This window comes from Melopsittacus undulatus, chromosome 1 (assembly GCF_012275295.1).
Source record: "Melopsittacus undulatus isolate bMelUnd1 chromosome 1, bMelUnd1.mat.Z, whole genome shotgun sequence".
Taxonomy (NCBI): Eukaryota; Metazoa; Chordata; class Aves; order Psittaciformes; family Psittaculidae; genus Melopsittacus; species Melopsittacus undulatus.
In genome coordinates, this window is record NC_047527.1 from 139,337,899 (window position 1) to 139,358,702 (window position 20,804).

Below are 20,804 nucleotides of genomic sequence, written 5' to 3' on the forward strand. Positions count from 1 at the left end.
CAGAGGCGCTGGCTCTGCGGGCCACGAAGCGGCGGGACGGCGGGAGGTGGCGGTGGCGGTGGCGTGTCGGCGGCGGCAGGTGGCGCTGTGACACCGCGAAAGAGCCTGCGCCGGCCCGCCATCAAGCACTCGGCTGCCTCCCCGAAAGCTCCTAAAATGTCGACTTTATGGGAGCATAACTCGTGTGGGAACCTCTGGTTTGGTTTTAACAAAGGCCGAGAGATTTGAGGTTCCCCCTCTTCCCTTTCCTTATCCTGAGAGTAGAGCAAGGGATGCCCCTCTGGCACCGGGCGCCGTTAGGGTGACGTTCACCGCCTGGCCCCGCTGGGTGCACCCGTGGCAAAAGTAAAGCCTGCTCTGCACCAAGAACATATCCTGCATTTATTATTCTCAAAACGCCGAATCATTTCCTATTAGCTAATAGAGATGGATGGAGCCCTGGCACTCAACCACTAGCTCCTCTTTCTCTTGGCCCAGGCTTTCGCTCTTCTCTGGTGAATCTGTGAGACAGCGAACAGGCTGTCCTGACCTTACAAAGGGCTTCTCAAAAAGGAAATATTGTGAGCAAGTGGGAATTAAATGTTTCGGGCAGGCAGAATGAAAGAAGGTTCCCCGGATCAGACCCGGAGGAGAGCACCCGGAAGGCTTCCCCGTCGGAGTGGTGGATGAAGCGGCGGGTTTTCCAGTGCCCGTCTCCTCCCCGCATAGTGGGAAAAGGCAGCACCGCAAACCCCCTGTTCGAAAATTATTTACCGGCGATCGAAATTCCTCAACAGCTGCCTTTGATCCAAATAAAAAGCTCTGCTTGTGTCCCAAGCAATTTCAGCTCAGTGGGACCCGCTGTAATCATATGATACAGTTGCAAACAGAGTGATGTTCTGCAAACTTGACGTGTCTCTCAAAGTCATTCCTAACTTCTCCTCGCCTTCTATTTTGCTTTCTTCCAGTAGTTTTCCTATTTTTTCCTCCCTTTTTGCTTTTGTTGGCTTTAGCGTTTTGAGAATGAGGATTAGTGGGGAATTGTGGAGTGTTTTCAGACTGCAGTTGCCAAAAGAAAGGGGCGAAAGTAAGTGGAAGTAAAATAAAAGCAGAAGGAAAAGAAACATGAAATAAGCGGAGGTATAAACGCAGTATTTTCAAGTTTAAGGCAGAAAAGCGAACAAGTAGCTGCATAGTATTCCGCAACAGAATATTTTTTTCCGCGGCTTATTTAAATTTCCTTAAATCAAAGCCAATCCCTTCATATCGAAATTCAGAATCGGGAAGGAATGCGAGCACTGAGCTATTTTTTACACGCACTGTTGCAAAGATTTAATTCTTTCTAGGGATAGAGAGTAACAGCCACTCCCTGCTTTCTAACAAGAGCCTTCAGATCAAATGTTTGTCTACAGTGGCATTGCTAAACTTATTATGAAATTTTTTTTTCCTTGGGCAATAAAATTATATTGAAATTTAAAAGTGTTTATGCATCGTCATACTAAGTAATAACTTGGCACAGTGCACTCCATTATAATCGTGGTTAAATTACAGCGAGCACAGATTCCAAAACAACAAAAGCTTCTCTAGTATGAACCACATCAGTATACTGTTTTATACACAAGCCATAATCATGTAGTGCTCCCAGGTCGCTTATTACTTATGAACACCGTTTTGTCACTACCTTTTACTTCCCGGAAAAGCCCAGGAGGAGAAGAGAGGTAGTCCAGAGCTCACAGGAGATAAAAAAAAATAAATAAATACAATAAATCACGCCCAGAGTATTATTTTTAAAACGTGTGAGAATTTTGAGATGACGGAAACCTTGAAATCTGCCCCCGTTCGCCGTTTCCTCGAGTGGAGAAAAAAAAAAAGTGAAAAAAAAAATTAAAATTAAAAGTGCGTTTTCAGATTCAGGGACCCACCCTGATTTTGTTAGCGATAAAACAGGAAATTTCAGCGCTTGTTTCAGAGACAGCGTTATGGCTAACGCGCGGGAGGGGAGGGAAGCAGTAAATAAGGTGGTGGGGACCCATGTCTAGGGGCCGTTTTAAGGTTTATTTAGAGAACACTTTTTCAAAAATCTTAAGGGATGACAGAAAAAAACCCAAAAGCTGAAAACAGCATATATATACATGCACACACACACATATATATATATTAAAAAGGTGGCGGATGTAAACACAGAGAAGCAAAGAAAAAGATATAAACGTGTAAATTATACGGAAACAGAGAGCTCGAAATACAACCACCCAGCTGATCTATTCGGTCCTATGCTATCCATATTTAAGTCTAGACACTGGTTATATTTGCTGTTTCTTTCTTCTTGCATCTTGGTATGTTGTCACCAGAGGAGCAATTTATTGGTCTAATGTCATCTACTTCAGCCTCTTTGATCTTCTTGGTCTTCGTCTTGTTTGCATCCATTCGTTTAACTTCTTGGGCCTTTTTTCCTTTAAAGCAGCCTCTTCTGCCGGCGTGTTCCCACATCGCAACTGCGACCGCAGGGATATTGTCTAATATTGGCGAATTGGAAGAAATAACAGAATGCGGCTCGTTCACCAGCTTCTCCCTTATGCCTGCAAATAATAACTGCATTTTCACGTGCTTAACACTTGGCAAATATCTACATACAGTAGCCACATTTGCGTGCTCTGAAGCACCATATCTCAGGGATCTGGCTGTAGGGGATTTACTTGCTTCTGTCAGTAACTTATATTCATGGGGCTGCAGTAACCACGTATAAAGAGTCCCAAAGGGTGCGTATGTATGTGTGTGTTGGAGGTGTGTGTAGATTGGGGGGGGGGGGGAGAGTGTCCCACGTTTACAAAAACGTAAAGTTTAGGGTCCGTGCTAAATATCGCCAAGAACAATTTTAACTGGTGAGAAAGTCTTTGTACACGGGGCACCAAACTATAATTGAAAGGAGAATTTCCGGGGCAATTCCATTGTGCTCCTTCCAGTTTATGATGTGCAATACAGTCAGGCAGTAAAAGCTGTCTTTACCAGGACTCCCTGTCTGAGGGAAGGAAACTCATTTTACGATCCGTTTAAAGGAAGGGCACGGTGCCGCATCCTCAATGAAGAGCCATTCGCATTGTTGGGGAGCCCACTGTTTAGAAAAGCAGCAACGCTCCCCGTCATCTGAGCGTCTTGCTGCCGCCGCACCCTTAGGACTGTAAGGTATGTAGGACCGTAAAGGTAAAAGGGGCATGAAACAGACGGCTGAGATTTGAAGCCCTTTGTAAGCGATTTTTTCAGCGCTAGGGATTTTGGTTTGTTTTAAATTCTCAGGGGTTCATAAAAATGTTTTTTTCTAATATTTTTCTTTTTTTTTTTTTTTCCTTTTTTTCCCTCTCCTGGGACGGTGACCCTGCATTTTTTGTCCTAAAGGGAGGGCAAACCGGGAGGCTCACTCCAGGGGGACCCCTTGATTTTACAGCCTCGGGGAAGCCCTTTAGGGCCGGCGGCGGTGCCACTGGGCCCCGCGAGTGCTAGGTACTTCTCCAAAACCCTCTCCCGGCTTACCGCCTGCTTATTTTCCCACTTAAGGGAAAAACCAAAATAAGGCAAGGGTGACGAGCAGCCTCCGTAAAACCCTATAGTTTGCCTATTTTCATTTTTCACAACACCCCCGGTTTGTCTAAGGGACAGTATGTGCGCGTCCCCCCTCGGGAAATGGTAAGCACTGCACCCAGTCCGCGGGGTGGCGAGGGTGCGGCGGCGGCTGGAGGGCGCTCCCGGGCCCGACGGCAGCGGCAGCGTCCCCGACCCGTCCATGTCCGGGCACCGGCGAGCCGCGGCCGGCACCACCTGTGAGGCGGGCGGGGATTGGCGGGCGCCGTCATATGACCGGTCACGTGCTCGAGGCAGCGCAGTCCAAAAGAAAATGGGGTTTGGTGTAAATCTGGGGGTGTAATGTTATCATATATCACGCTACCTCGTAAAACCGACACTGAAGCCTGCCGGACAACAAATCACAGGTCAAAATTATGAGCTCTTCGTATTATGTGAATGCGCTTTTTAGCAAATATACGGCGGGGGCTTCTCTTTTCCAAAATGCAGAGCCTACTTCTTGCTCCTTTGCAAGCAACTCCCAGAGAAGCGGCTATGGACCAGGCGCGGGTGCCTTCGCCTCCTCCATGCCCGGCTTGTACAATGTGAACAGTACCATATATCAAAGCCCGTTCTCTTCCGGATACAGCCTGGGCTCTGATGCCTACAACCTGCATTGTTCCTCTTTTGATCAGAACATTCCCGTCCTCTGCAATGAGCTAACCAAACCCAGCTGTGAGAAAGCGGAGGAAAGCAACCTGCACAACCAGGCTGAGCCTAATTTCCGGATATACCCCTGGATGAGGTCTTCAGGTAGGGGCAAGCGGAGAGGGCTTGAAGCCGTGGCAGCCAGGCAAAGCGTGTCGCCAGAATTATTGTCAGCACAGCCTTTATGGTTTTAATTATAGCCGAGGCGCCATTGCGTAGAAAGCCCGTGGCATTGTATGTAAATGAGTATCATAAAACTTTTTATTGCCCAATTAATGGGTTCTAGCCTCGTAAATTTATTTAACTCCATTTGCTATGGAATTTTAGCATTGAGTTGATTTGTGCTGTTTGCTATAGAAATGCGGAGAGCTGACCGCGGGCTTCCAGAGCCCCCACGGGTAAGCGGCTTCCCTGCTCTCTGTCGAAGTTGGGCAGAAAAATCCCGCTCGCTGGGAAAGGCGGAGGGGAGAGGGCATTCAGGATCGGGGGACGGGCTGCTGAGGACTTTGCCAGCCCATGTTGCGGAGACGTGCCACCCTTGTCCCTCCCTGCCCTTTCCACGGAGATAAGGATCTATAGAAATGTACTAAACAGGAAAACGGGGCGGGGGGGCGGGGAGGGGGTGAGGGGTACTGGGGGGGGAGAGTGTTTGAAAAAGGAGAGCTCTCAAATCTGGAGCTAAATGCGATGCATTGTTTACGATCCAGTCAGGGTGGGGGTGTGTGTGGAGGGAGCTCCCGATATTAAAATAAAATAAATACGGCCCAACCTTTCAGCTCTCTATTTCCACTTGCAAAACACGAAAGTCTGGAAGGTTTTAGGGAAATACATCGCCTGGGGGGAAAGTTCCTCCTCCCGAAAGCAATTTCCTCCCCCACTTCTTCTCCTGAATGCTTTCTCTCCACTTTTTCTAGGTCTCGAGGAATTTAATTTTTGCCTTGCCCGAGCAGGGCAGGTCGTGTGGCTGAGATGTCTTTGTTATGGGAAAGTGGGGGGGCGGGTGGAAGTGAGTGGAGGGGATCATTCACTGTTGCTCGGCAGCTTTTTTGCTGTTTATTATTTATTTATAAAAAGCATATTAAGAAGGAAAAGTGAAAAAAGTTGGAAAGATAAAACTTTCTTCTCTCTTCTTGCCTAACTCCTGGCCATTTGTGCCTGTTTTTAGGTCCAGATAGGAAGCGAGGGCGCCAGACCTATACCCGCTACCAGACCCTGGAGCTGGAGAAGGAATTCCACTTCAATCGTTATCTGACTCGGAGGCGGAGGATAGAGATCGCCCATGCTCTCTGCTTGACGGAGAGGCAGATCAAAATCTGGTTCCAGAACCGGAGGATGAAGTGGAAGAAGGAGCACAAGGAAGAGAGCTCCAGCACCCCGGCTCCCACAGAGCCCACGTCAGCAGCAGCCTCTGTCGAGAAAGTGGAAGAAGACGAGGAAGAGGAGGACTAAGGAGTCCCACTCGAGGAAGTGATCTCTTAGTCTAATGTATGCACATGACAGTTGGGAAAGCTCCATTTAAAGGAGGAAAAAAAATTAAGAGAGACTTAATGTTTTTATTAAAAAAAAAATCATTTCCCTCCAATAATCATTTGCAAGCGAGCGTTTGCAGACATTGAAACGTTTCTTGGGGTGGTTTCCCAGCCTTCTGTCCACTCTCCCGTGCTCCCCAGACCTACCCTGTGCCGAACCTTTTGGTAATATCTCCTAAGAGCATTCTACAATCATTTATTTTTTTCGTTTACCCAAAAACGGGTGGGTGGGTTTCTCCAGGGGACATTTCACTGGGAGAAGCGCTGCTTGCACAAATAGTAAACCATGACCTTCGAATTAACTACCTGACTCAATAGTCCCAATCACGTGTAAGGGGAAAAGTGCATTAGGCTCACATTAATAAAAACTACCTAATTGTGAATAAGTAGCTCTGCACTTCTCTTTTTCTTTTCTCTTTTTTTGTTAATTATTGTTAGAAAAATATCATAACTAACAGCTACACTAACAAAAGGTTAAACAGCAAATGGGGGGGGGGGGAGATGTTCCACAAACCACTACAATCTACAGCAATCATTTGTACTACCTATTTTCCAGACTACCTATATATCTTGCTCCGCCTACCTATCTTTGAAAGTATACTGTATTTTAGTAGTCAAAAGGATGTTACAAGATTACTAATGTGAATCGCAAAATGCTTTTAGAAATGTAAGTGTAGTCGTTTGAAAAGCACGCATCCATAGCTTTGGTATAGAATTTGGTACCGAAAAGGCTGAATATATTTAAATTTAAAATAATATATTTATTCCAAAGCAATTATAAATGAAAACCATATGCTGCAATATATCTTTATTCTTGATTCTTTACTATTCCGAGTGAGGAAGCAAACACACATCAATATTGTACAAAGCGGTTTCATATCTTCGGTCGGCTTCTACCTTCGGCTGCCTTTGCTAAAGGCCGTTTTCTTATTCTAGGTTGATCTTACTTAATATAGCGGAAGTGTTATTTGAAAACTAAATTTAAATTACCATATAACCACCTTAAAAAACAAAAAAACAACAACTGTCCTGATTATTTGAAAGTGTTATTATGTAATACCGTGAATTTTCCTACAATAGCAGATACCGGTTGAGTTTTGTTTTGTGTTGGGGCTTTTTTCTTTGTCATTTATATTCGTCTTGGAGCTCATTTGTAAGATCATATAATAAATTGGGAAGTATGTAATTAATTTGGAAACTTTGTAGCATGATGTATTGTTAAGAACTCTGTATAAATCCGTCGTAAAGGTTTGGCTAAAGTTCGTTCAAAAATTGTATGTTACAATGTGTTTCAATGTGTTCATTGTGAACATTTGGATATGCCGTGTAAGTATTGGAAGTGGGGAAAAAAAAATGTCCGTGAACTCTCTTTGGAAGTGATACCGTGTTCAAGTATCTCCCACGATAAATGTGTTTTATGTTATACAGAAAATAAATATGCTTGTTGACAATGAATTGTGTTTCCTTATTAGGGAAACAGTTCGAAGGACGCATCAAATGATAATTTACATTGACAAATACAGAAATTAGACCATATAAATATTATTTTCCGTAATCAGAATGAGACAAAATTCAAGGTGATGGATTGATAGGAATCAGTCAATTTCTCTATCTCGTCTTCGTTATTCTTTCCCCCTAGTGCTGTTGATTAATAAAGCGAAAAGCCTGCTTTATGGGAGGGTTTCCTTCCACCGTTTTCCCGTCCTCTCGCAATCCTAACGCTAGTCCAGGCGGCCGGCGAGCGAGCCGAAATCGCACGCAGTGAAATAATATTTCGTAATAAGTAGAAAGTGCGGTGAGAAACTTCCAAGTGTAAATGATCTGGTCGGGTACGTGTGTGGGATGTGCGGGGTATGCAGACGGCTTTCGAGGGCAGCAGGGGGGCATTAAAAGGGAGGGAAAATCCCCCGCTTTAGAAAATGTATAATGTTTGCCAGGTACCACGTAATGTCAAGGAGATCTGAAATTTTCAATCTTTAATAATAATAATAATAATAACAAATTAAAAAGCTTATCCAAAAAGTCCCTTTATTCGCACGAATAAATACAGGTAGAACCAGAGCATCATTTGAGCAGAAGTTTCCCTTTTCTACCACACTCTGTTCCTGCTCAACCTACTAATTGCAAATTTAATAAAATTAGTACAAACTCCAGGTCTTTTAAAAAACTCCAGTGCTGCCTCTGTGGTAAGATGGCGCCTCTCTAAGACCTGCCTCTTCTTAGTGATGAGGAAAAGGCCATAAATCCGTTGTTGTTTATGAAAATTTACAACTTTGCAATACAACTTTATGAGTTGTTCGGTTTTTCCATTGGTCGTTGTCGGTCATGTGGATGGTAACCGTGAACATGAACTTTTTTATAATTTCCCTTGCGAGAATAGAGCCGCATTCTTTTGCTGAGCTCTGTCCTGCTTCGGATCTCTCTGGCTTTCAATCCCCATTTCATTTGTTCTTTGTAAGGCAATAGTGAACAAAGTGTGCGGAGGTTCGGCATAAGCAGCCGCCTAGAACACAGATCCGGGATGGCAATTTCCAGTTCCCCCGCTGGAAGGTGTGGCATATTGGATTCAAAGCACTGGCGTGGCAGATTTTCAACTTGCAACCTGGCTAATTTCCTGCTTCTTCTGGCACCAAAAGGAGGGCGATTCGTCTCCTGTGCAGCCAAAGCGACAGCTGTCAAAGTCGCAGGGGCTCCTGTGAGCCAGAACCTAAAAGGTGAGAAATGTATATGACACTACCGTAAGCAGGGGAACATAGTTTAATACATTTAAATATTAGACATGTGCAATTAAAGCAAGTGGAAATGTTAGCGGCCATAAATAGACGTGGCTGCAGCTCGGTTGATTTCGACTTAACCAATGCATGCAAAATAATGCCAAAATAAAATGTCTACTTTCTATTATTTAGCGAGGAAGCCGTAGATTTTAAATTTTTTTTTTAACGAAATTTATTTCTGATTGCATTTGCCAGGGGGCTCTGTGACATGCTGTTTATTTTCTAATAATTCAGCTTTACAGCATCAGAGGGGATTTTTTTTTCCAGCGTGAGGAAAAAAAAATAAATTACCCCCACCAACATTAATTTATGTTTTCATTATTTCTCAGCATTAACTGAAAGTTAATTTGAGACGGCTGAAATTTAGATGTAATTTATATTTTGGTATTTCAGAAAAAGAAAAAACATAAGTCAGCACAGCGTCTCCTGACTTCCCCTGCATGCCCAGGCAAAAGGTTATTTCTAGATGGGGGAAACAGCGCGGAATGTGTCTTTGATTTTCTTTATCAGATCCAGCACTGCCTGCAAAACCCCTCCGTGGGTTCGTGGGAACGGCGTTCCTGGCGCTTTCCGCCTTCGGTAGCTTGCGCGCCTCGGCTGCGCGGAACGGATAAACCGGCCCCAGTGCCGGAGACGGAGCTTTTGCCCTTTCCCCCCCCCCCTTCTATCCTTGTTGTGACTGTTGCCGTGCGGCTCTGGGGCGGGGGGAGCGGCGGCTAGCGGGTCTGTGCCCCACGGTGTATGCCAGCGATGGTGAGCGGGCCCCGGGTACAGCTCCCCGGACACCCTCACAACCATTCCCCTCCGCCGCTCCCGCCTCCCCACGGCGAGTGAGAGGCTGGGAAGGCTTTAAGTGTTAGCCCCGGCTGTGGTTGTGCTGCCGGGCTGATAAAGCATTGCATTTGCATTGCATTGCGGTATCCGCCGGACTGGAGCTGCAGTGAGCGCCGGATTATTTATTGCGGGGCAGCGGGTGCTCAGTGCTGCCACGGCGTGGTGGGACGGCGGAGGAGGGAGCAGAGCCGAGCGGCCCCCGCGGGCCCTGCGAAGGGCAGAGCTGCTCGGGGGAAGCCCAAAGAGAACACCCTCAAAATAAAAAAAATATAATAACATTAATCAAAATAATTAAATAATTCCGGCCAAAGGTCTTTTACGCCAGCATCGCAACTCACCCCCGGGCAAGATATTCTGGCAGGGCCAGCTCTGCCCCCTCCCCTTCTCTTCTTTTCTCTTCCCTTTCTTTCCTTTCCCTTCCCCTTCGCTTCTACCGCGGTGTGTGTCAACTGTAAAATATCAGCGGGGGAAGCTGGGGAGGAGCCGCCCGCCTCCCCTACCGGCCAGGCTCCCGGTACCCCTCCAGTCTAAACAACGGTTCGGTTTGCCCAAACTGTTTGGATTAGGAGCTATTAGGTAAAGGTTGGTTGTGGTGACGCTGCCGAGCATGAGAAGGATTTGTAAGTGGGTTTATATACAAGAAGAAGGAGGCTTTGAAGCTTAAGAGGATAACTGGCCCCGCACCTGTATCCGAGGGTGGCTGGGGCAGAGGGCCCGGTTTCGCTGGGAGGAGGACGGTGAGGTGCTCGGCGGAGGAGGTGCTGGGGGTGCGGGGCATTTTGCAAGCAAATAAAAGACGGATAAAATCCGCGGATATCGCCAAGTGTGACTTTGTTGCGGCGGCAAAAATGCAGCGGCTGGCTCTCTGCCTTCCACAGTGGGGAAATGGTGAAGGAAAACTGCTGTGAAATGTGTCCGGGCAGGGCATTTTCCCCGGCAGATCTGGGGGGTCACAGAATATTGTACTTAGGGGTTTTCTGGGGGTAGGGGGAGGAGCAGAGAGGACGCTTGAATGTGACTGAAGCGGAGATTGCAGTGCAGATTGTTTAGCTGTCACAGTAACTACTCGAACACGACCCAGCAAGGCAAACGTGCACATTTCAGTCCTTTCCATATTATGGGATCAAGGAAGAAATGTTTTCTCTGCCTGCGGTCGGGCTTGCGACATTTTGGTTTGAGCACAAACAATAATTTGAAAAAGAGGAGAGAAACATAAAGAAAAAGAAAGGGAAAAAATAAACCGGTCTGTAACCGATTCTATAACATGCAAATATCAGTAAGCCTGGCTCGATTTTTTAATTTTGGTCTCTCTGTGTTGGATTAAAAAAAAACATCTAGTCACAGCTTTTAAAAAGTGAGGCGGTGGGTTTCGCTTGCCCCCAGTATTCATTTTTCATGGTGCGTTTTCGTTCTGACCTGTGTTGGTGAAAATCTGCTCTTTTAAAACTCCCTTTGTGTTTAGCGTGCTGTGTGCTTGTCTGATGATGTTGTTTCCTTTTTGTAACTATTCGCGCTGAGTAAAAAAAGAAAGAACTTTTTCTGGAGAAGGCAGACTTTCAGGAAATACGCATTTCCGAAATGACCTCCCAAAGCACGCAGCTAGTGAGCTGTAATTCTACCAGGTGTGTTTATGGATTAGCCAGGATGAAGAGGTTAAGGAAGTTGGAAAAAGGAGGGAAAAATTGGAGGCAATCAACATCTGAATGTGAAAGTCCAGCTGGGACTGTGAACAATACAAACTATTGTGGAGCGGTGCTTTAACTCACTACTGTTTTATAGGTATCGTAATCTGCCCCCGGAAATGAGGCAAATAGTCTCCCAACAACAACAAAACTCGCTTTTGAAAGTTACTTTAGAAAATGGGGCTTGCACGAATGTCACTTTCCGTCAGAGTGCCTTTAAAATAAGGCTATTCAATCTGTTGCAATGGGCACGGATTATGAGTAAACACAGCTTGGAATGAGCAACCTCATGTTATCTGCAGGAACTGCAGGGTTATGGCTGAATTCACAGCGCCTCAGCGAATTTCATCAGCACTGTTACTCTCCCTGCCCTGGGCCAAGAATTTTATTTCCTCTGTGGGGTAACTGCCATTGAAAATTTGAGGTGGAAATGTTTGTTCCTTGTAGACGTTTGGTCTGGTGTTTTTCCTCTTCTTAAAGACACACATCCCCGTTTAATCAAATTATTCGGAGCAACAACGAAACCGATTGGCTTCTGCTGACTCATTAGAGGGACTGTATTAATTAGGAATAATCCTACTGGATCGTTTTCGAATTTGAATGTTTGATTCTCTCGGCTCGACTCTGGCAGAGGGAAACTCGGGGAGCGGAGACACGTGGAACTTTAGCTGGGCTGCTCGGGGGGGCCGGGAGCAGCCCCAGCCCCTGCCGGGGCCTTCCAGGGCACTTGGTGCAAACCAAAAATCTCATTCTCCAGAAACCGACCGTTTCCTACCACAGCCGAAACCTCAGGGTTAATTATGAGAGTGTTCACTAAGATATGAGACCTCTTCCATGCAGGACGCATTAGTTTATGTCACAAAAGCTAGGTTCGGCGCTGAGGCGGGCTCCGAAGGGAAGCCTCAGCGGAGTAAAAACAATGAAATAAATTTTAAAATCAGTTAAAACCTCCAGGATGCGGTTGTGGAATAGCGGTGGGAAAATGGAGATAGGCCGGCCTTTCCCCCTACCCCATCCCGCGCTGCGTTGCGCGGCTCTGCTCTCCCCCTTTCACGTGCTCTCTCCGCTCAAAACTTTCCCTCCACAGCACCCACCGCTGTCTCCTTCCTTCCACCCCCTCCTTGGTGTCCCACTCCCTCCACCGGAGGGCCGGAGCTGTTCACCCACCATACCCACAGCGCTACGCGGCTCCCTCCCTTAAAAGTTGGCGGCCCCCCGACGGGCGCGTCGCCCCCCTCCACACACCTCCTGCCCCCTGTGGAGGAGGATCCCCCCCGTCCGCCGCCGTCACACTGCCTGGAAATATTACTATTATTACTGTTATTGTTATTATTATTATTACAATGGGGCTCCCTCCCGCCGGCGGGGCGGTGCCTCCCGGGGGCGCGGCTGTCTCCGCGGCTCTGCGCGGGGCTGCGCGGGGCGGCGCGGTGGGGCCGGGGCTGCCGGTAAGTTGGCGGCGCGGTGGCGGCGGCCCCGGGGGAGCGGGCGCCACGCGCGCTCCCATTGGCCGCCCCGCCGTCAGCTGCTCCTATTTTCTGCTGTCGCTTTTGGCGCTCGGCCATCCAGAAACAAACCACTTCGATGACTCCTAATAGTTATCGCCAGATGTACTAATACACAACAAATCACGGTCCGGGAGAGGGGGAAGAGCAAATGAGTTCCTATTTCGTGAATCCCACTTTCCCGGGGAGCCTGCCCGGGGGCCAGGACTCTTTCCTCGGGCAGATCCCCCTTTACCCGGCGGGCTATGATGCTCTCAGGCATTTTCCGGCTTCATACGGGGCAAGCAGCCTGCAGGACAAGACTTACACCTCACCTTGTTTCTACCAACAGTCCAACACCGTAATTGCTTGCAATCGGGCTTCCTATGAGTACGGAGCCTCTTGTTTTTATTCGGACAAGGAGATTAGTAGCGCTTCTCCCTCCAGCAGTGTCAAACAGAGGGGGCCCGGGGACTACCTGCACTTTCCTCCCGATCAACAGTACAAATCCAGCGGCGTCCAAGCCAAAATTGTAAATGACGAAGGCACCGACCGGAAGTACACGAGCCCTGTTTACCCCTGGATGCAGCGGATGAACTCCTGCGCTGGTAAGGCACTCGAATGCAATGGGGAAGGGGGGGGGGGGGAAGGAGGAAAAGTTTCTTTCCCCAAGATTTTTTGGTTTGGTTTGGTTCTTAGACAAAGTACAGGCTGCTGGAGAGACACAAGTCCTGCAGGGCACTGTGTAACAGGAAACCTTCGCAGGTTGTTTTAGACCTGGCAAGTTGGCACCCTGGGATGGGTGGCCGAGAGCCCAGCTTGTGGACTCACTGGTGGAAGTTACAGGGGAATCCTTGTGAAGTAGGCAAAAATAAAAAGAAAAATAATAGTAATAATTAACAAAAAAAAAGAAAAAGAAAGAAAAACCAGGAGCAGAGCAGTTTTACCACTTTCCTAAAGCCACCCCACAGCCCCTGCTCCTTCTTCATTGTGTCACAGAGCGATGCAGGGAATATGCCCTCTGTTCTGAGGATCCAATGCATTTGTGGCACATTCCTCCTCGTCCCCCTCCCCCAGCTCATTAGCCTGTAAGTACTGGAGATTGAGAGCACGTTTCTGGGGCCGTGGGTGCACTTCTATGGCATCGCATTTCTGATTTTCTCTGACTTAGGAGTGAACTTCACGTAATTTAACTAGTCTGATCAGGAGTGGTGCTTGGGGGAAGGGGAGGAGGGGGTTATGTATTGGGGTGGCACTTATTTTTAAGAATCCCATAGTAAGACTTTTACTTTCAGTGTCTGTTAATGGCTTCCCTCCTCCCGAGTTTATGTTTGCTGGACTGTGGGTTGCATTTCTTTTTTGGAGAGTTACACTTTTTTTGCAAGACCATTCTGATGCTGTTTTGCATTCAAGGGCAATAAATTCCGGAGCAAATGGCAGAGGCTTTTCTATGATCTTTAGCTGATGTCTATAATTATACTTAAATCACATTCTCTCTGTATTCACAGCCATGGCAATAGAGCGTGTTTGTGTAAACACACCCGCATATGAGTGCATACGCTCACACACACACACATGCGTGCAGCTCCCCGGATCGCACATGTGTGTTTGTACATGTGTGTGTGTATGCAGAGGCTCACAACACGTGGAGGACACACAGTGCTCAGAGATTCACACGGGTGCTACCTACTGCACTTTCCCTAGGTCCACCTTAACGCCTCTTTGTACCCCAGTTATCCCACCACTCTAAGCACGCTGCACATCCGCCTTTGCATCTGGTCAGGCGGGGGAAAAGGAAAAGAGGGACAAAAAGAGAAAGAAAGGGAAAAAAGCCTCCAGGAAACCACAGCAATTCTCACCCCCCACCCCCATCCCTCTGTGATTGTGCCTGCAAAAGGAGGCAGAATATACTAATCGCTCTTTCTGGTTTGAAATCACTGGGCCCTGTCCAATGCGATCGTTTTGTCTTTACTTCTACAGGTACAGTATATGGAACTCATGGGAGACGAGGGAGGCAAACTTACACCAGATACCAAACGCTAGAGTTAGAGAAGGAATTTCATTTTAACAGATACTTAACCAGAAGACGACGTATTGAGATTGCAAACGCTCTCTGCCTTACTGAACGCCAGATTAAAATATGGTTTCAAAACAGGCGGATGAAATGGAAAAAGGAAAACAAATTCATAAATTCCACACAGCCCAACAGCGAAGAAACAGAGGAAAAGTCAGGGGAGTAGAACCACGTTTAATAAACGCTACCAGGCCTTTCTTTAGCTCTTACTATTCCTATTATATACCTTGTGTTCCTTCTGCTAGTAAAATCCTATAGGTTTGTCACAGTCTATTAATTCCTCAAAGGCTTGGTTAAAAGATGTACATTTGCAATCATCTGTGACTTTCTTTAATATATGTGGAAGTCCTAGCTTTCGAGCTACAGGCACGTATGTATATAACCATCCTCCCAAAGCGTAGATGGTATTGCTTTAAGTCTTAGGGAAATGGCCCAGATTTTTAAATGTTTGAGGTGAGCATCTGTGTGTGGGTGATTGTCCCTGGCGTATCTGTGTGAAAAGAGATCAGCGAGGGATTTTTCTTTTCTTTTTTTTTTTTTTTTTTTAAATTAACAATCTTCATATTGTAGAAATAGGAGAGATTTTAGAAAATGTTGGGTTTCTGTTTTTGCTAAGTCCCGCTACGGCGGGCCATCTCGTTATGCTGTGTTTGGGAGCTTATGATCTGCAAGGGAGGAAAAAAAGTTTTACGCATGTACAAGATACTTAAAAAGCCAAAAGGAAAGGAAAAATCCTTTAAAAAAAATTGTTCTATAAACCCCTGGGTATAATCTTGCAGTTAAAGCGAAGATGAATTGCAGAGAGATTTATTTTAAATGCCGCTAAACTGCCTAATATGCACTACTGGTATTAACGTAAAAACTCGGCGTTAAACTTCAGGGGAAGCGAGGGAAGAGGTTTCGAGGCGGGCGAATTTCTGTGGTTCCCGTTGAGCTTACACTGAGGTTTCGGTGAGCTCAGCTATACACTGAAGGGGCTTTGAATTATGGACTACATTTCTTGGGGCTTCGGGGGCTTGGGTCGATCTTTTTTATTTTATTTTCTTTATTTTTAGTTAGAAGAAAAGTGTCTATCATTAAGGCGGTTATCTTCCCCGCTTGTGTGGTATCCTAATTCACATTCGCATTTCTTAGCACTGGAAACAAAAAATAAATAGATACTGTAGAGAAAAAGTAGCTGCCATAAAAGGCTTTCACTTCGAGTTCTGTACAAGTAAAATGAGCTCAGCGAAAATATTGATTAATATATACGTTATATCTATAGTATGTTGTGTGTGCGTGAGTGTGCGTGTGAAGCTGTGTGCAAATATACTTGTATATGCATCGAGGTTCTTTTGTTTGGAAGGCAGCGCGATTTGGGCTACCGCTCTCAACATTTTAAAAGCCAAATCTGGAAAACACTAATGCAAAATGGCTACCGCCACATTTAGAGGTTTGGTTGGTTTTGTTGGGTGTTGTATTTTTCCCCGAGAGGTGGAAAAACAGCGGCGGCCGTAAAGCTGCCTGGAATTTGACCCCCTAGTAGGAAAAACGCTGCACGATATTTGTCTTTCATAGGTACCTGCCGTTTCTCATTGGCAGGACCCGGGTGCCTCTCGAATCCGCCGGCACGGGAAAAAGGGGGGAGAAAAATAAACTAATATATATATGTAGAGAGAGAAGGGACATAAGCGTGGCCAACACCCGAGGATGGATCACGCAGAATTTGTAAACTGGTGTAAATAAGCCCTGCAAAGCGGCGAAGGCAGCCACAAAGAGGATCGCTCCCTGCACGCTGAGCTCTCCGCTGGCCGCGGCGGGGGAGCCGGCCCTGCCGGCCCCGCCGCCCCTCCGCCGCTGCCGGCTGCCGGCTGCGGCGTGCCCCGCTCCGCGCCGCCGTCGGGGGCCGTCACCCCGGGCCGACCCTGCGGAGCCGCCGCCATCCCCCTCGCCGCCAGCGGGTGGCGCTGGAGGCCGGCGGACGGGCGGGCGGTTGCGGCGGCGGCGCGCAGCGGCGGCGCGCACGGGGCCGCCCGCGCCCTCCCAACTCCCCCACCAGTGCACGAGTTTACCTCTAGAGGTCATCAGGCAGGATTTACGACTGGACAACAAAAGCACGTGATGTGGAGCCGTACCCCATATTTGGGTGCCTACGTAGGAGGGAACCAAGTACATGTCCCAGTCATTTCCATAATTCATCATAAATTGTGCAAGGGTGCTATAGACGCACAAAACGACCAAGAGCCACAAATCAAGCACACATATCAAAAAACAAATGAGCTCTTATTTTGTAAACTCATTTTGCGGTCGCTATCCAAATGGCCCGGACTACCCGTTACATAATTATGGAGATCACAGCTCGGTGAGCGAGCAATACAGGGACTCCGGCAGCATGCACTCCGGCAGGTACGGATACGGCTACAATGGCATGGACCTCAGCGTCGGGCGTTCTGCTTCCACCCACTTTGGTGCCAGTGAGAGACCCCGCAGTTACCCGGCCAACACCACCTCTGCCTCGACAGAGCCCAGGTACAACCAGCCCGCGACGGCTTCCCACTCGCCTCCCCCCGACCCTCTGCCCTGCACCGCCGTGGCCGGTTCGCCTGTCACCAGCGAGAGTCATCACGGGGTGAAAAACTCCCTCGCCAACTCCACCAGCACTTCGTCCAATTCCAGCAGCAACACGCACATCAGCAGGGACGGGGTTGGCACCTCGTCCGGGACTGAGGAAGACACTCCAGCAAGCAGCGAGCAGGCAAGTGCCCCGACCGACCAAAGCACAGCCCAGCCTTCACAGCCCCAGATCTACCCCTGGATGCGAAAACTGCACATAAGTCATGGTAAAGCAAATACCCTGTTCTTTCTTTATTTCTCTGGAGAAAAAGGAGGATTTAATGTAAACCGGGTGGCTGTGCCGAGCAAGGTCGGGGAGAGGGGAGAGGAGGGCGTGAGAGCGGGCAGCCTCTGCGCACAGCACAACTCTGCTCTCAGGAAAGCAGGCTGCCTTCTCCGGGAGAGCCGTGTCCCTCCCTCAGAAGCATGAAAAGAAATATAAAGAACTCGCCCGGCCCCAGTAGCCCAGCCCGGCTGGCTCCCAGAGCCGGCCCCGGCGGGCAGCGGGAGAGCAGCAAGCTTCTTCCCGAAGGGGCTCTGGAGCAGAGGCTGCTCCCGGCTCTCCTCTGGAAGGGGGCTCCTCCAGTGGGAACGCGAGGCTGACCCCATTTATTTTGCCGAGCCATATTAAAAAGAGAATAGGAGAGGGCGAGGAGGGCAGTTTTCACTGCTGGGAAGCCGTAGGGAGGGGGAGGAGGGGCGAGTAGCCCCAAACTCCGGGGAGAGGGCTCGAGGGAGTGTGGAAGCGGAGAATCTTTCCGCCCTGGGTACTTGCACTGCCCTGGGTGCTGGGAGAGCAGCTGGGGGCTAGGAGCCTCCCAGAGCCTTCCCCAGGTCAGCCATGGGAAAGGGCTGCACGCTTCAGCTTTGCTCTCCCAGCCCTGAACACACAGCTAGAAGCAGAAACATCCTCCAAAACGGCTTATCTGCGGAATGCGAGAGGGGTGGGGTTTTACCCTTCCAAAAAATGACCCCAAGAATTAAATTAAAAAATAAAAATCGAACGCCAAATGCAAGCGAAAACTTACCGAAAACACCAAATCCCCCTCCCCCAAGTCTTTCCTAAAAGGGGCTGGAGGAGGAAACTTGTTGAGCGTTTATCCAAACCAGAAACAAAACCAAGCAGGACTGAGAATAACGGTCCTGGACGCTGGTAGCTGCAGTAAGTCACGAAAGATCCGAGTGGCTGCTGAGAATCTAAATCATGTACTTTTCTCTTCCAGACAACATAGGGGGACCAGAAGGGAAAAGGGCTCGGACTGCTTACACCCGCTATCAGACCTTGGAGCTGGAAAAGGAATTTCACTTCAATAGATACCTGACCCGCAGAAGAAGGATTGAAATAGCACATGCTCTTTGCCTCTCAGAGAGACAAATAAAGATCTGGTTCCAAAACAGGAGAATGAAATGGAAAAAGGATAATAAGCTGAAAAGTATGAGCATGGCAGCTGCAGGAGGGGCATTCCGTCCCTGAGCGTTTGATCAATTAAAAGTACTGAGCAGTATTAGCTGACCCTGCGTCTCATGTCAGTACTAAGTTGACTTTCTAAAACTTCCTTGTGTTACTTCTGTGAAGAAACCCTGTTCTTGTCGCCCTTATTCATCTTTTAATCATGAGCCTGTTTATTACCATTCTCTCGCGTGTATAAGTAGATCTGCTTTTATCGTACATTTCTTTGTCTTGAATGGCTTTGTCTTGAAAAATAATAGATGTTTTAACTTATTTATATGAAGCGAGCTGTGTTACTTGAAGTAACTGTTAAAACAAAACTAAACTAAACAAAAAAAGACAAAAAAAATAAAAGGAAGGGAAAAAAAAGAGAGAGAGAGAAAGAAACCCTCCCCCGGTTTAGTACAAATGTTATGTGTTGCACTCAATCTGCTTAACTGTGCATGTGTGGTCAAGTGTTAATGTCTGTATAGCTCCAAGCTGTTAAAAATATTTTTATTCAAACTACCTATATAATTCCTGTGTAATTAATGCTGTTGTAGAGGTGAAATGATGAAATCAGCTGAACTTGTCCTACGTGTAGTGAATAGTGAATCTGTGACGAAAACTGTGATTCCAAGCAGTATGTCCTTGCTGTGCCTTTGTATATGACTCTTTGCACGAACTCTTAGAAGTGGCTCTTATTAAGCGCAGCTTCTGTGATGTATGTTTTTTGTGAACAAAGTTACAAATATAGTCAAAGTCTGGCTGTTTGAGCAAACTGTGATCAGCTTTTTTTTATTATTATTTGTTTTTGTTTTTCTTTTTTTAAAAAAAAACTGACTGGAAATCAACAAAAAAATAAACTTTCTATTGTAAAGTTTTCGTGACCTGGTTTGTGCAAAGCAAGAAGTTGTGCTTCCTGATTTGCTTCTGAAAAAAAATAATTAACTCGTGCAGAGTCTGTAATATTATTTTACCTGGCTCTTGCTGCACGTTGCAAATGGTAGGTGCTGCTATTGTCCGCTACCACTGTTTTTATTTGAAAGTTTGACCACAAGTACCTCCTTACTGGTTTCTCGCTAGATGGAAAGCTGCATCGCAGGACCACAATCAACACCCTTTGTGGGTGAATCAACTGTTAGATGTTTGTTGATGGTTAAGGAAAAAAAAAAGAGAACACCCACCCCATGTGCTTTGTTAAAACACGCTAACTCCGAGACGTGTTTGCATCCTCTAGATTTTCTCCTGTGGTTTCATTAAGTATATTTGAAGGACATAAAACTCCGAGCTCTCTGCGTCTATCAGTAACCCTCGCTAGCCACATTCCCAGTTTTCGCCATATAAAGATTTTTGGTTTTCTTTGCTACAATTAGTTTGCTATAAACGTAATGTTACTTACCCCATCAGAGCTTGAATGGTTAACTCTTCTGAGCTTCTAAGAGCAACTAAAGATTTGCACATTTACTGACGGGTTACATTGATGCCTTCCCTTAAAAGTTATAAAACAGTAAACTTTATAAGCCCCAGTTCCGGCTATATGACATTTGGGTGCCAAATGAATAGGGTTTTGTCTATGAATTAGATCGTAAAATCATCCATAGCACAGACAGATAGGCTCACTGGCTATAAAAAGTCACGTGGTGCCATTAAAGTAAGTTTTATGGTTTTGGGGAGTTGACATCCAACATTATATACCACATAACATATAATCTCACTGACGCTGGACTTCATTTGACTCTTTTGCAGGCTACGTGTGCCTCCTGGCCATTCAAATTGTCAGGTTTAGGGGCAGAAGTATCCAAACCACAAGTTCTCAATACTGTATGAAAAATGGCTCCTTGCAAGTCAAAGGTAAGTTTTGTGCACAAGTTCCTTAAAGTTTATTTGGACAGTGGGGATGCCGAGGCTCCCGCTCGCTCTCGCTGTCTCTCGCCTCTCTCTTTTTTTTTTCTCTTTCTCTTTACCTTTCCCTTTCCTTTCCTTTCCTTTCCTCCTGGAGCTTTTCAGGACGGTCCCACAGAGCCCGAGAGGCAGGATCAACCACTAAAGATCCAGGTTGCGATGCAATTCCTCCTCCTCCCCGCCCCCCCCCCCCCCCCCCCCCCCCCCCCCATTCCTTCACTCGCAGCAGCTAGCTCTCTATTTTAACGATCAAATCAAAGTA

General features: G+C 47.0%; 3 protein-coding genes across 4 annotated transcripts; all 3 read left to right on the top strand.

Moving 5' to 3' along the window:
- Positions 1 to 3,824: 3,824 nt before the first annotated feature.
- HOXA7 (homeobox A7) lies at positions 3,825 to 19,053 on the top strand. 2 transcript variants are annotated; one of them, XR_004550118.1, is made up of 3 exons: positions 3,825 to 4,344; positions 5,405 to 5,806; positions 18,990 to 19,053. XR_004550118.1 is itself a non-coding variant. In XM_005144430.3 (2 exons), the coding sequence occupies exons 1-2, from the start codon at positions 3,969 to 3,971 to the stop codon at positions 5,686 to 5,688; spliced, it is 660 nt and encodes a 219-aa protein (XP_005144487.1). In that variant the 5' UTR covers positions 3,825 to 3,968; the 3' UTR covers positions 5,689 to 7,223. The 2 variants fall into 2 exon arrangements, 1 of the variants encoding a protein (XP_005144487.1); XM_005144430.3 differs by lacking the exon at positions 18,990 to 19,053 and having other exon boundaries at positions 5,405 to 7,223.
- HOXA6 (homeobox A6) lies at positions 12,683 to 14,810 on the top strand. Its single transcript, XM_005144428.3, has 2 exons — positions 12,683 to 13,150; positions 14,523 to 14,810. Exons 1-2 carry the CDS (start codon positions 12,715 to 12,717, stop codon positions 14,780 to 14,782), a joined length of 696 nt encoding a protein of 231 aa, XP_005144485.1. The 5' UTR covers positions 12,683 to 12,714; the 3' UTR covers positions 14,783 to 14,810.
- HOXA5 (homeobox A5) lies at positions 16,811 to 18,988 on the top strand. The gene is made up of 2 exons (XM_005144429.3): positions 16,811 to 17,435; positions 18,432 to 18,988. Exons 1-2 carry the CDS (start codon positions 16,871 to 16,873, stop codon positions 18,680 to 18,682), a joined length of 816 nt encoding a protein of 271 aa, XP_005144486.1. The 5' UTR covers positions 16,811 to 16,870; the 3' UTR covers positions 18,683 to 18,988.
- Positions 19,054 to 20,804: the final 1,751 nt, after the last annotated feature.